This window comes from Hyperoodon ampullatus, assembly GCF_949752795.1.
Source record: "Hyperoodon ampullatus genome assembly, chromosome: 14".
Lineage (NCBI taxonomy): Eukaryota > Metazoa > Chordata > Mammalia > Artiodactyla > Ziphiidae > Hyperoodon > Hyperoodon ampullatus.
Window position 1 is genome coordinate 36,991,141 of NC_136927.1, and position 16,014 is coordinate 37,007,154.

At 43.7% G+C, this 16,014-nt stretch overlaps 1 protein-coding gene across 1 annotated transcript in view; it reads left to right on the top strand.

The window, feature by feature from the left end:
- The window catches only part of IQCK (IQ motif containing K), a gene marked incomplete at both ends in the record, with an annotated part of 126,178 nt that overhangs the window by 1,991 nt on the left and 108,173 nt on the right, over positions 1-16,014 (top strand). The window contains 3 exons of the mRNA XM_079718726.1: positions 7,505-7,569; positions 9,618-9,747; positions 11,024-11,121. Of these exons, the coding sequence (XP_079574852.1) occupies positions 7,505-7,569; positions 9,618-9,747; positions 11,024-11,121 (293 nt within the window). The remainder of the gene's footprint in view (positions 1-7,504; positions 7,570-9,617; positions 9,748-11,023; positions 11,122-16,014) is intronic.

Sequence of the window (16,014 nt, forward strand, 5' to 3'; positions counted from 1 at the left end):
TTCAACTCCTACCCAGTGCTTGAATTCCTTCTCCTGTATTGCATTAGACCTAGAAAAACCTTTTTCATCTTGAATGTTCTCCTTGTAACTTCTACCCTTTGCTCCTTACCCTCCTGTGCTATGATCCAAGTTGCTAGTCACTCTACCATTATGAAAACACCCAAATAGAAGGTTGTTATTGTGGCTGTCTTTTCCCCAGAGCTTTCACTTCTCCAGGCCAAACAGCTCTTCATAATACAATTGACTGGTGGTGTTTTGTTGAGGAAGCTGCTCAACCTCATCTCTAAGAGGGGATAATCCTTGTACCTACCTCACATGGCTGTTGTGAGGCTGGAATAAGATAATGTATGCAAAGGTGCTTGCACAGTGCCTGGCATTTAGAATGTGCTCAATAAATGTTCGTTATTGTTGACAAAGAAACATGCTTTGCATTTGTTTTAGAATCATGGAGTTTATTTTTCTCAAACAGGCCTGTAGGGAGAAAACAAAGACAAAGGGTTTTGTTGCTCTGAAAAGCAAGTGAATTGATGCCACTTACAAAGTGATAGAGTTACAAAATGAAGTTAATGAGGTCAGAGATGGTGAATTTATACACGTAGGCACTGTAATGACTATTATAACCTGGATGATAGATCCAGCTTCTTAAAACAAACATTCTAACAAATGCAGTTTTCTATAACAAACGTAGTAAATTCAGTTTCTCACAGCAAACATGAAAAACAGCCTTTGTAATAAACCTGTGTTTGAGGTTAAGTATTATATTCTTTTAGGATATTTCCATTTAAAAAGCAAATTATCACAGCAAACAGACCTATCAGAAACTCAATTTCAGGAAAGTAAGATACAGAATAGGTATTATTAAGACCTTTATTCTACCTGGCTAGTGCTTTGTGTGTGTGTGTGTGTGCGCGCACGTATGATGACTTACTTGTGAATGTTTTTCAGTTTTCTCATCTTTCCAGTGACAGCTAACCTAGGGCTTTGTATTCCCAAAAGCACCTGTATTAGTATCAATAAACGTCTTTCCTGCCAAGGCTTCTAATTAAGTCTTGTAGTTGCTTATGACAATGATTTTTAACTATGGTTTTAACCAGAACTGATTCAAAGTATTTGGAGCTTACAGTCTTTTATTCTGATATTGCTGCTCTTACTGCCATCGGCATCCTTATTTTTGCCATTGGCTCATCACTCCAAACACTAGTCTCTGGCCTCAGCGCTCAGTGCTGTTGTGAAATCAGGTCCCTTCTTCCCACTTGCCAGATAACAACATGGTCCAGTTCTGAATCACTGCTTGTTCCCCCAGCACAGCAGCTGAGCACAGCTGGAGAAAAGTGACACCAGGTGGCTCTCAGCAGTGCTTATCGGGCAACATCCATAAGTGCCTTCTCCCTTTGCCTGCATCTGCTAGTCCCAAGTTTTTACTCCACTCCTCTGACTTGGCGTAATCCCACTTGGCAGATGGAGGCGGCATTCACTGAGAATAGTCAGGCGATCAAGCGTGGGGAGGGAATCCTGTAGCTTCCTGATACCAGCAAACATATTTGCATCTGCACATATGGAAGAAGTATTTATCCTGCTACCCGCACAGCTCAGCCCTGCATCTGTGCTTTGGTGCCTCTCACTATACCAGGATCCTGCTCTATCACTCTATCACTCACCTCTCCAACATCTTTAACTTCTCTACTGGCTTTTCCCTCTAAGCATCCTCTAGTCAGTCATCTTGGGGAAAACCTCTCCCTTGACCCCTGTCATCTAGCTCTTGTCTATCCCTCGTACCCTCTCTAGCCAAGCTTCTGGAAAGGACTTGTGTTCGCACCACTGTCATTCCCATTCCCTTATCAACCCATGAGCTCCTACTTCATGGCTCCAGTGAAATCATTCTCATGCATGAATCATCATATCTACCAGTGCTGGGAGTTATTTTAAGTGCTAGACCAGGCATGACCCCAGGCACTGTTCTAAATGCCAACAATTACTCTCCATCATAAACTCCACTGCCCAGTCCAGAAATCAGATTCATCTTGCGTGCTGCCCTTTCACTTTCCATGATCCCTACGTTCATTCTCCAATCCCTATAGATCCTACCGGCTCAGCATCTCCTGTAACCCCCAACTCCTCAGCCCCTAGTTCTCATGGCCCTTACCACTCCCTGTTTGGATTGCTGCTGTAGCTTTTTAGTTGGGGAAGGCTTCCTTCCAGACTGTCTTCTACAGGAACCTCTCTCAGATTCAAATCTGATCACATCATGCCATGACCTACAATGATTTTTACAGCTTTCATGGTAAACATAAACTTCTTAGCTTAACACCTAAGCCCTTTAATGATTTGGTTTCTGTCTCTTTTTTTTAGACTCATTGCCTACCATTTGTCCAAATCATCCTAATGGCTAACATTTACTGAGCTGCCCTTTATGTGCCAGGCACTGTGCTAGGTGCTTGCTTTTCCTCTTGTTTAAACCTCTCAGTAACTTGGTGGTTTAAACAGATAAGGAAATTGAGGCATAGAGAGCTTAGGAAACGTGTCCAAAGTAAGTGGTAGAACCAGACTGCAACTCATGTGTGTGACACTCAAGTTCAAGCCCTTAAGCGACATAGCAGCGTGCTCCTAAGTGTAGACCTGGAGCACCCATATCACAATATCCCAGATACTTGCTAAAGTGCAGATTCCTGTGGTGTGATGATTCACCCCACTCCTTGGGGGTGAGTCCCTAAGCTCTGCATTTTAAATATACTCTCTAGGTAAGGGACAAGGCATAGTATCACTGTCCTGTGCTGTGTACCTTTAACCATAAGAAACTATTCCTCCAGCACACCACACTGTTCCATTCCTCCGCACCTTTGCACAAGCTTTGCCTCTTACTGGAACATCTCTGCCTTCTCATCTTCATCTTTCAAACTCAGCCCAAGTGGCCCCTCTTCTGGAAAGCCTTCTGTTATTCTTCACGCTGATTTTGAAGCCCCTCCTTGGTGCTTCCTGAGTGCAGCCCTCTACGGCATCACTTTCACATCTTATAACCACTGGCTCTTACTGTCCATCCCCTCACCAGGACACAAGCTCTTCTGCCTTCTTCATCTGTCCCCCCAGCACCTTGTACATCCCCTTGCCATAGTATATGCTGGCTGAGTGTTCGTTAGATTCACTTCCAGCCTCCATCTTCCTGGTTCATCCCTTTCCAATAGGCCACTGTTGGTGAACACTGCATTTTAATTGCTGTTTCATTTAGGAACATGTTCAGCTGCAAATCACAGAAAGCCCGACTAATAGAGGCCTGAGCAATAAAGACATTTCATCACCTCACATGCCTGGAGCATGGCGGCGGGGAGGTTCCAATTTGAGCACAAGGGCTCTGTTCCCCCAACAGGGTTATAGGTTCTTTCTGCTCTGCCTCTTACATAATGTCGCCTTTGTTGTATAAAATGAACAACTACGTTTACTTGTTCTTAGATTAATGTTCGTTTAAAATGCATATAACATTAAATTCCCCTAACCAATTACAGGTTCTCCCTGCTACCCAAAAGTAGAGAGTTCCTGTGAAAACTTTCGTAAGCCAAAATGGCATAAAGCAAAGAAATGATTACCTTAGGACACATCTTTCTAAAGGATGCACAGAATAAATCGAGAAAAAGTACGGATGTTCACAGACAGTTCAAAACTGTGGTGGCGTGATGCTGAGATGCTGAGTGTAGTTCCAGGGGAAGGAGCTTGGCAGTGCCACTCCACTGCTCGGAATACACACTTCCTCTGTAACAGTTCGCTGCAAAACAAACGCTGATCGCTCTTTTCACTTTTCACCTTTTCTGTTAAAGCAAAAATGCCCTTTGGATTTCTCTTGGTTAGCGAAAGCAGGTACTATTGTAGGTCTTTTGTAAAAGTGAAGTGCGTAAAGCGAACTTTCGAAAAATGGGGGACACCTGGAATCCAGTTTACAAGCTTAGGTAACTAAAAGATTGTAAACATTTGTAAATTTAATATACCTGATTTTCTTAAGAATTTCTAATGCCAAACCAGCAAATTTTTCTTCAGTACTCTTTACAAATTTAATAAATTCATGCAAAATTATATGGCTTTCAATGTAAAAAGCATCAGTCTGTAATCAATTATATGTTTTAAATTGAAATCGCAAGGTGACAGTGACAAATTCTCAAGTATGCCAGATTCTCTTAAATCTTACAGAGGCTTGAAATAAAAAACACATCAGATTGTCCTGAGGCAAATGTATTTTCCCATACTTCTACATAATCATATAACTGTATATCTTTTGTGGTTGTAGGATGAAAAAGTTTGTATATTTTCCATCAGATTTCTCCTTGGGGAAAATATAAATGGCAAATAAATCATAATTAAAGAAATATAAGTAAAAGTAAAGTATCATTTTAAATATGTATGAGATCAGTTATACCCTAGAGAAACAGGCAGACTTACTATTAGGAGTGTGAATTATTATAAACCTTTTGGAGGAAAGTTTGGCAATTTGGCCCAAGTTTTAACTTATTTTTTCGTTTGAAAGAACAATTCCACATCTAAGAGTTAATCCTACAAAGGTACCTCCTTTCTGATCAATGATGTATGTATAAAGATGCTTACACAGCATTGTTTGTAATAATGAAAAATTGGAAGCAACCTAAAAGCCCACTAAGAGTACACTGGTTAAATAAATGAAGCACATCATATAGTAGCAGTATTGAACGAGCTCCATGATTCAGCGCCTAGAATGGATTCTGGCACATAGTGGACTCTCAATAAATATGGATGAATGAATTGATAAAGAGTCAAAAGTAACTTGCTGTAGTGTTTGTTTTGTTCGTTTATTCATTCATTCACTACTTTGTTCATTCAGCTTCTGACTTCCCTGGCAGTCCAAGCGTGATTAAGACTCCATGCTTGCAATGCAGGGGACGTGGGTTCGATCCCTGGTTGGGCAACTAAGATCCCACATGCCGTGCAGCCAAAAAATTTAAATTAAAAAAAAAAAAGTACATTCATTCAGCTTCATATTCTTTGGGAATGTGATGGTGAGCACAAACAGACCCAGGTACATCCACATCCCACCCCCCCAAAAAAACACAGCCTTTTAGAAGAGATACTCATTAATTTTTACAAATTTCAAATAAGGGTAAAACTTAATGTGAGTTATGCAGAATAAGGACACAGTGTTATCAAGTTCTGTGCTTGGATGATTTGACCTAGTCTAGGAGATCTAAAGTGAATGAATGTATTTGTGAATTATATACAAATGTTAGTAAATGCATTGAAAAAGTTTTGGTTGAATCTATGCCAATTCCAGCAAGGGTTATGGTTTGTAATGGGATTAGGTATGACTTAGATTCTACATAAGCCATCTCCGTATTATTTGGAATTTTTCTCATAATAAGCATGTATTGCTTTTGTAATCAAAGCTATAAATGTATATGTATCTTAAATCCAAACGAATAGCTTTCACACCATGTTGGTGATTCTCAGTGTGTTAGGGGAAGAAGGTGAATTTACATTTTTGCTTAAGAGGAAAGAATAAAGTGGTAGAGCTAGAGTTGCTGTGGTGGGCAGAGTTCTCAGATGGCCCCCAAGATTCCGGCCCCTAGTGCACATACCTCCCAGTTATCCAATCAGAAACTAATTTAGGCACTGCTGTCAAAGGATTTTTCAGATGTAATTAAAAGTGTGTAATCAGTTGACTTTATTATTTTTCTAATTGAATCTGTAGTTTTTTTGTTTATTTGTTTTGGTTTTTGGCCACACTGCACAGCTTGTGGGATCTTAATTCCCCAAACAGGGATTGAACCCAGGACCCCAGCATTGGAAGCTCAGAGTCCTAACCACTGGACTACCAGGGAATTCCCTCAATTGACTTTAAATTAAGAAGATTATTGTAGGTGGGCCTGACCTAATCAGGTGAGCCCTTAAAAGAAGTCAGAGAGATTCAAGCAGAAGAGACTACTGTTGCTTTGAAGTAGCAAATATCCAAGAGTGAGCTGCCTGGACCTGAGGGCGGCCAGCCGCTTGGTTCTGAGAACAGTCCCCATAACAACCCAAAAGAAAATGGGAACTTCAGAGCTACATCCACAAGAAACTGAATCCCACCAACAGTCAGTGAACTTGGAAGAGGACCCCAGCCGTCAGATGAGATCACAGCCATGGCCAACACGTTGATTTCAGCCTGATGAGACCCTGACCCATACCCAGACTCCTGACCCTTGGGAACTGTGAGATAATAAATTTGTGTTAAGTTGCTAAGTTTGTGGTAATTTGTTACACAGCACTAGAAACCTATTCTAGCTAGTATTGGGAATCAAAATTGCTTAAAACCTGCATCCTGACATACTAGTCCCCAACCTGATACCTAGGAATTGAAAAAAAAGTTGAGAATTGCTCTACCACCTGATAAGGAACTAGGTAATGGAATAAAACTTGCCTCCAATACAAATGCATCAACCCCATCTCACCCAGAAACTTTGTTTTCCCTCATCACTGCAAAGCAACTATTCAATTGCCTTTGAAACATTGACCTTTCCGGAAATATTTTTACCAGTCTTTCCCTTAGGGGTGTAACCAATATAGTCATGGGCATTTTCTGTCTCTCTCTCAGCAACAGTTGTTACGCTGTAGAACTTATGTGGAATATTCTTTGCATTAAGCTCCCCAGCAGGTTGACAGTGGTCGGTCTTGAAACCTGGCAATTGTTCTCCAACTCACTGCATGTTAGAATCAGCTGGAGGACTTAAAATATTGATTCCCAGCCTCTTGCCCCAGACCTATTGAATCAAATTTCTGGGGTCGGGCCAAGACATTAGCATTTTCAAAAATCTCCAGGGTGATTATAATGTACAGCCAAGATGGAAACTTACTGGAGCTTACAGTAGAACCTCTCCAATTTTAATTGCATGCAGGTTACCTGGGGGTCTCGTTAAAATGCAGATTCAGATTCAGCAGATCTGGGGTGGGGCTTGAGATGTTGCATTTCTAACTCCCCAGGGATGCCGATGCTGCTGGTCCGTGGGCAATGCTTCGACTAGCAAGGTTTATGGGATTGCTTTTCCAGCCGTATACCCCAATCTGGCAGCCTTAACTTCACGCCCATCCCCATGTCTGCCTGAGATGGCTCATCTTGCCTCTGTCTCTTTTATTCTGCCCCCCTATACGTAACGTTCTCCTCTTCTTTTTCTCCCCTCTCCTTCCTGTATGCTATTGGTGTCTTCCCTTAGCCACCCTCCTCATTTTCTTCCTCTTTTTATCCCTTGTAGTTATCATAATTTGGTGGGCAAGATCTAAATCTACCTTCTTGGGAAGAGTCTCAAACTCTTACATAAAGCCTGGAGTCTCTCATGCAAGAGAAGAATCATCTCTTACCCATTTTAAATAAACACCCTGTAATGGCCAATTGTTTTTTCATTTTTGAAAACCACCAACCAACATAAAATTTAAGGATATTTTATTCAGAGGAAAGGGAATTATCCACAAGCTGTAATGAAGTATGGAATTGAGGGTTTTTCCCCCCCACTCCCTTCAGAATATGAAGCTGAGCTGCCTCCCTTTCCAGAAGGATATAAAGTCAAAGAAGAAGCTGTGGTTACTGTGAGTATCACCCGGCCCCAACCTAACAGAAAGGTTCTTACACGAAAACAGCACTGATGGCTGATGAGCATCAGACAGTGTCATGAATCAGGGAGGGGGAAAGGATAGGCACTGGAATCAGAACCAGAACCAGAACCAGGGCCAGTCATACCTCTGCTGCTAATGATGTGACTTAAAGGGCATCACACAACCACTTTGAGCCTCAGTTTCTGCATCTGTTAAATGGAGCAGATAATCCTTGACTAACTCACAGGGCCTTTGTAGGGCTCAAATGAGATCCTAGATGAGGAAGGCCTTTGCAGTGGATTCAACATCATGTCCACGTTGGGGACAGTTTTGCAGATGGAGCAGATTTCTTTTTGCATAGCTGGGTGGGCTAAGACTGTACTAAGGAAGGAGAGAGGGCCAAGGACAAGGCAGCCAGGAAGGGAGGCCCTAAGGCAGTATGCTTGGAGTAAAATAGGGACTTAATGGAGTTTAAAATAAAAAGGTAAGGCTCTGAGAAATGAAAGGACTTGAGCAGGGTCACAGGGATGGGACAAAAACCTAAGTCACTAGACTTCAGTATGTCACTGCAGCTGCCCCCATTAGAGATTCTGTGTCTAAGAACTTCCTTGGCTTGTGATTGTTCCTTTTTCATAGCATCCTGTTCTTGTTTTATGAATGCAATGCTTTCTCAAATTTCTCTGCAGATACTAATTACAGTTCTCTCCCCTGAATTATTTTTGCTTCTTCAGGGTCAGTTGTTCTTTATAGATCTTGATCTTTGTCTTTTATGCTGTTGATGTTCTTCATCTATGTAGAAAGTTTTGATTATTTATTCAAAATTTAAAATGCAAGCCTGAGTGGATATTTCTACATAGTTGGTATAGTTTTCTTCTACTGTCATACATGTTGGTTTGTTTTCTGGATGGGTCTCTTCCATGAATAGAAACACTGACTGGGAGCTCATGGGGAGTGATTGTCCACTGGAGGACTTTTCTTCAGGGTCAGCAGACAGGAACTCCCTATTTTGGGACTGGGCTGGGAGCCTCCAAATCAATGTTGAGGTTTTTTTTTTTTCTCTTGACTGCCAAAATGGCACCCTGAGTAGTTCTACTCCTTCCCAGGCTGTTTGTTTAATTTGTTTACAGAAGATTCATTGGAAAGGAGGGAGAGCAGGATATAAAAGGCTGCTGTGAATGCCAAAGGGGGCAGAAGCAGGAGGAGGGAGGATGGGGCAGCAGGCCAAGGGATCTCCAGCCAGATTTGCACTTAACCCCTCCTGTATATTGTTTCCTTTCTCATTCCCACACTCTGAGGAACTGAACCTCTGAAGCCCTTTGGAATTCTGGTGGGAACGTGGACTCTCGTCTTCTGGGGGCAGTTTCCTCCTGTGGATTCTGACCTGCCACTCCTCCTCTCATCTGACAACTGGCTTTATTCTGTTTCTTTTGTAAATTTATTTATTTATTTATTTATTTTTGGCTGCATTGGGTCTTCGTTGCTGCGCCCAGGCTTTCTCTAGTTGCGGCGAGTGGGGTCTACTCTTTGCTGTGGTGCGCGGGCTTCTCATTGCGGTGGCTTCTCTTGTTGCGGGCTCTAGGCATGCGGGCCTCAGTAATTGTGGCACGTGGGCTCAGTAGTTGTGGCACGTGGGCTCAGTAGTTGTGGCTGGCGGGCTCTAGAGCACAGGCTCAGTAGTTGTGGCGCACGGGCTTAGTTGATCCGCGGCATGTGGGATCTTCCTGGACCAGGGCTCGAACCCATGTCCCCTGCATTGGCAGGCAGATTCTTAACCACTGCGCCACCAGGGAAGCCCTATTCTGTTTCTTTTGGAAATGTCTGGAGATCTCTCATCCATTGACAGCCCTCCCAGTCTTTGTTATGGGTTTATTTCTTGCTTGTCCTTTATAGGTGTCTTGGGAGAGAAGAGAGAGAAAGATTTGTGCTCAGTACGCCCCCTTGAACCTAAATTCTGACACAGACTTTTATTTTTGTTATATTATAAAAGAAAATGCAATGATTTAAACTACATGAATTGATTTCCCTCCCCACCACCACCCCAGGCGTCGCCATCAGAGGAAAGGGTTTTCTACGGCTTCAACACAGAACACCTTTACCCAGCTGCTCCTTTAGCCGTGGTCCCACAGGTATCCTGTCCTCAAGCTAAACGGGAAACAATCGACCCAGAAACATGTACGTAAGGAAGTGCGATCTCAGCTCTATAGTTCAGGACTTGTGACATTGCAAGACCATGGGGGTGGGGACAGGGTGGACAGATAGACCTCAGGGAGACCATGTAATAAGAAAGAATGTGTTCTTGTTTAATTTTTATTTTTAAGAGAAGTAGCCTTTATTCCACTGATGTATCTTTTTTTCTTGAATTTTTGAATTTTATTTTATTTTTTTTTATACAGCAGGTTCCTATTAGTTATCTATTTTATACATATTAGTGTATATATGTCAATTCCAATCTCCCACTTCATCCCACCCGCCCTCCCGCTTTCCCCCCTTGGGGTCCACTGATGCATCTTTAAGGTTGAAAAGGAAGAAAGATGATCAATAACAAGCATACTAAAGACACAGACGTACTTGAGAATGGACTTGAGGATATGGGGAGGGGGAAGGGTAAGCTGTGACAAAGCGAGAGAGAGGCATGGACATATATACACTACCAAACGTAAGGTAGATAGCTAGTGGGAAGCAGCCGCATAGCACAGGGAGATCAGCTCGGTGCTTTGTGACTGCCTGGAGGGGTGGCATAGGGAGGGTGGGAGGGAGGGAGACACAAGAGGGAAGGGATATGGGAACAGATGTATATGTATAACCGATTCACTTTGTTATAAAGCAGAAACTAATACACCATTGTGAAACAATTATACTCCAATAAAGTTGTAAAAAAAAAAAAAAGCAAGCATACTTAAGTTCTACATTACATACAGAGGGGGAAAATGTAGAGTAAAAGAAAATATCATGCTGTCTTGCTTTGTGTGTGGAAGCCAGAGATGCAAGCGTCCTCGTCTTCCTCCCTGAGTCCCTGTTCCTCACCCTCCCTGGTGCCAGGCCCACTCCCGCTGGCTTGTTCTGTTCCCTCCACTAGTGGGCTTTGGGCTTTGGTAACCACTATTACTGTGCCCTTAGGTCCTTGTACCCCCGCCCCGTTCCCCTCTGACCTCAGTTCCTACCACACTCCCCTTGCGTATTTCCCTCCAGCTACACCGGCCTCCTGGCTGTGCCTGTGGCCCCAGCCCCGTGTGGGACCCCATCTACAGCCCCACCAGACTACAGAGGCTCAGAGGGATATTTTAAGTTTCGTCGGTAATCAGCCCAACTCAGCAGTCTAGAGTAAAATATAACATTTATGGTCATGTTGTTTAATGGAGAATACCTTTTTTTGTTCGGAAGCAAATGTTTCTCCCAGATTAACTTGAGCCATTTTGGATTTTTGGTGGGAATTTTTTGCTTGTTTTAGGTTCCCCCAAAGAATATTTGGAAACATTCATCTTTCCAGTTCTGCTTCCTGGAATGGCTAGCCTGCTTCACCAAGCAAAGAAAGAAAAATGTTTTGAGGTCAGTTGTTTTGTTTCTTTATTTCTAAATGCTCAATAATTCATTTTTATCAGGTGGTAGCTCATTATCTTAGTACCATCAAGTGGCTGTTTTCAAAACGATCCCTTTGGGAGGGAAAGCCTTGTTTCAGTCACTTCTCCAACTCCGGCCGGGACATCTAGTTGTGCACACACATGCACTGCCATCTGTCTGGCCGCCTGGCTCTGGGGAGGTTTTCTGCCTCGCTTGGCCTCCCCGCCTGCCCTTCTCCTGGGCAATTGGCATCTGCCAGGTTCCTTAGGTCTTCCTGCTCCCGTTATGACATGCACAGATTATAGCTCTCCTTCCCTCTTATCCAGCTCCGGATTGACCTTCCCACCTCGGGCCTCTCCCTACTCCACTTCATGCCAAATGCCACGAATGTACTTGCTTTAGGAGAGGCCTGGCCCATGGTGAGTGCTCGGTGACTGGTTATTATCATACTGCAGCTAGTTATCTGTATGAATCGAGTTCCAGTCCTGGCACACCGCCATGTAAATATCCCAGAGGCTCCCTATTTTCTGCAGTTGGCAGTATATGTCCGGTGTGTGTCTTCCCTGCACAGTACTAGAATTTTGGATGACCTATACGCAGAGAGTGAAATAGCAACAACATTTCACGTTGACCAAGTGCTTGCTCTGTTGGGTGCTTTGCTTAGGGCTTTATCATCACTCCCAACAGTCCTGTGAGGTTCCTCTTGATTCATATCGTCTGCATTTTGCAGATGAGAAAACAGACGAAGGGATAGATTCAGAAAGGGGATCAAGGGTGAATGGCAGAGCTAGGATTCAAATCCAAATTAAATGATTCAAAATGATACATATATATATTTTAAAATTATTTATTTATTTATGGCTGTGTTGGGGCTTCGTTTCTGTGCGAGGGCTTTCTCTAGTTGTGGCAAGCGGGGGCCTCTCTTCATCGCGGTGCGCGGGCCTCACTATTGCGGCCTCTCTTGTTGCGGAGCACAGGCTCCAGACGCGCAGGCTTAGTAGTTGTGGCTCACGGGCCTAGTTGCTCCGCGGCATGTGGGATCTTCCCAGACCAGGGCTCGAACCTGTGTCCCCTGCATTGGCAGGCAGATTTTCAACCACTGTGCCACCAGGGAAACCTTCAAAATGATATTTTGAAAAGTTGGCTGTAACTACAGTGCAAACCCCAATTTGTTTGACCCATGTCTTTAAAGCATGCACAGATAATGGTGTCACCTGCTTGGTTGCCCTTCAACACAGGATCTCTCTGTGAGAATAGGATACTGTCCTGATGCTTTTATACACCGAAGAGACAACGTTTTCACGTGCTCTAGCAAACACTTAACTTTCCTTTAGCGCTGCCTTGACGTTATACTGACTCTCCTGTCTCTTAGTCACCCCACTTTATACCTCCTCCTAATTCACTGCCACTGATCCATTCAGCATAACATTCCTTCTGACAGGCCTCACCATGACAGTTGTGTCTTCAGTAGAAGCAGAAACGAATTATGAGACGTTGATCTGAAACCAGGCAGCACGCTTGTGAAGGAGGTGTTTAGGATACACTGCTGGGCCACGGTACACTGTTTGAGAACCGTGGATCCACATAAGGAGTCCAAGATCCCTCAGCCTGGCTTTCACGGCCCTCTGCAGTCTTTTCCCTCCTTCCTTAGAAGGACATCTCTCTCTGTTCTCCTTCCTGGGTGATACCCTCCAGCAGACAGAACCACTTGGAGGTTCCTATACCTGCCCCACACTTCACGGCTTCTGTGCATATGTTCCTTCATTTTTTTTTTTTTTTTAAGAAAAAAATCCTTGACTTCTTCTCTGCATATTTAAGTTCTATTTGTTTTTTTTTCAAACTCAGCTCTGTGGCTTCTCTTTCAGGCCTACTATTCCCAAACTGGAAGCAATTGAACCCAGCCCTCAGATTTCAGAGTATTTCATCTATTCCTCTTCTAGTGGAAAATTAAGACATTCTTAATTAAGACATTCTTGACCCACAAATACACTTCATTTTATACATGTCTGTCTCCCCCAGTATTTTAAGTTCGTTGAGGACAGATTCTCTGATTTATTTTTGTATCTCTATTCAGTGCCTAGTATATCCTACCCAGTACCTAGCCCCTGGTGAATACATAGTTGGCCCTCAATAAATGAGTGCACAGTTGGACATCAGGGGAGCACCTCTACTACTATGTCCTTGACCAAAACCCAGCTTTCTTCTATCTGGGAAGGCTGTTCTCTTGGGCTCATCCCTGGAGGGACGCCATGAAGCGGGGTGAGAGAAGAAGACATCCATATATTTCGTGAGTTAGTCAATGTAAGAGAGCAGTGGGTGGCAAATTCCACTGCCTAACCCTCTTTATATATTAATTATGCAATTAACTAGTAAATTGGGCTTTGGTTTATGGCATATTGATTAAGAACACATCTCTGGAGTCAGGGTTTCCTGGTTTTGACATCTCCCTCCACCCCAGCTGGCTGTACAGCCTTGGGCAAGTTATCTCATCTTTCTGAGCCACCATCTTTTCCTTATGTGTAAAATGAAGATGATCATAGCACCTGCTCATGGTGTTACTGAACCAGGGTCATTTGCCTGATGCACAGCAAGCCAAATACTAAGACACTGAGGTTTGCAGCAGAGAAAGGGTTTATTCACCAGGCAGCCAAGTGAGGAGATGGGATAACAAGTCTCAGGTCCACATTCCCGAAGGCAAGGGGCTTGGGATATTTATGGGTGAAGAGTATACTGTCAGAGGTCCAGGGGAAGGTGATTGGAGGCAGGAAAAGGGTGAGGTAATCACTGCTCTGCACAAGTATATCTGAGTTACATGCTTCTTCCTTCTTGGGATGCATGTTCAGAAAATAGAGGTGCTAGCATGATCTGAGGGTGGAGTTTTTGGCCTTCTGACGTCACAAGGTCATTCATGGGACAACTGTGTAGGCCCAGTTTTAGGGTCGGTGGTCCCAACCAGTTTTAGCCTGCTTGAACTGGACAAGAGCTGACTCCAAGTTTCTGAAAAACAGCTTAAGCCACTGTTACTATAGCAACCCATACGTCAGAGGTGTTATCTATAGGAGGCAGTTATGGAGTCTTGTGATGTATTATCTAGGCTACATGAAGCTTGGAAGGTATGTAATTTGCAAAAATAATTAAGGCATGCTTGATCAGCGAAAGGAGGTTATAAGCACAGGGGCTTTTTTTTTTTTTTTTTTTTTTTGCGGTATGCGGGCCTCTCGCTGCTGTGGCCTCTCCCGCTGCGGAGCACAGGCTCCGGACGCGCAGGCTCAGCGGCCATGGCTCACGGGCCCAGCCGCCCCGCGGCATATGGGATCCTCCCGGACCGGGGCACGAACCCGCATCCCCTGCATCGGCAGGCGGACTCTCAACCACCACGCCACCAGGGAGGCCCAGCACAGGGGCTTTTAACAAGCAGTTCCCTTATCTGTTCAAGACAAGCTCAAGAATTTCTGTTAGCCACCAGTTTCGGTTAACCCTGTGGGGCACAGTTTCAATGGGATTATCATGCTGACGAAATGAGGTAGCCCATACAAAGTACTTAGGGCAGTCCCTGGAATGTAGGAAGAACTCAGTAAATGTTAACTTATTATTCTTTTTTTGTTAACTTATTATTGATCATTAATATTACTGGGCTGCAGGTTCTCCCCAGGTAGGGTGGGTTATACCCATTACCTGAGTGGGCTTGCTCTTGTTCCTTGGCAACTCAGAGGCCTTATTCAGCTCTTGGTCCCAGCTTCCCCCAAAACATCTGATTGTACAAGCACTTCATGAAGAAGGTTTATTTTGCGGATACTTTCATAGGGAGGTGGGAAGAGGGCTTTGTTGGCAGCTGTCAAGCAATACTTCATTAATCCTCTCTAGAACCACGTCTGTCCTCTCCAGGCACCTCCTCCCACACAGCCTCTCCAGACCCCTTTTGGGTCCTGAACAATTCTGCTCTGGCTCTCAGCCTGCATAGCCCACTCAGCAAAGAAAAGTGCAGCATTCGGCTTACCCTTCCTTCCTCAAAATGCAATATTCAACCGCTATTCATAGCTTTTGATGGGTGGGAGTGGTGGTAGGGGGCTTCACACCTCTCACCCCAACAAAGACAGAATTGCAAGGTTTTCTTCATATTGCTCTGGCAGAAATTCTTAGTTTTGAGACACAGGCCTGGTGAATTCAAATCTGGGAAACCTTAATCCTGCTATATTCTCCTGACATTCTGGTACAGACCAGTTGTCCTGATTGAACCAGAAAAAAACCACAATGATCAGATCCCTATTTTCATTAACATGAGAAGCTGCTCTGCTGAAGGGGACTATAAACAGAAAAAGCTGGTAAAATGAATGCCAGCAGTTCAGGTACTGACTGTCCATCCAGGTGATGGTGGTCCCCTCACTTGTGGTTTGACTGCTGCTATCATAATAGTGATCGTATTAATGGTCAGAGAAGCTATCTCACTGGTTAGTTGTCTACTGTGTGTCATCACTGGTCAAATTGCTTCATACGCATCATCACATTTCACCCTTACAATCAATCTCTAAGCCAGATCCCCTTTTCCATCAACCGCTTTGTACAGAGGAGGTCCCTGGAACTCAGAGAAGTTGAGCATTACCTAAGATCACCCAGCTAGTGAGCAATGGAGCAGGTCTTCAACCAAGGTCCAGATGCTCCGAGAGCCTGTGCTTTCATCCCTCTCAAAAAATGGGGCTTGGAGGCTGTCCTCTAAATAGCTCCAGGAAATACAAATTTTTTTCATTTGTAGTTCTTTTCTGGAGAACAGATTGCTACTTGCTTTAAGTTATAAAATCTAAACTGCTTCTATCCTTGTGTATTTTTCATTTGCTTATTTGGCTTCCCCTGACGACTTAATTCTTGTCCCCCATTCGTAACTGA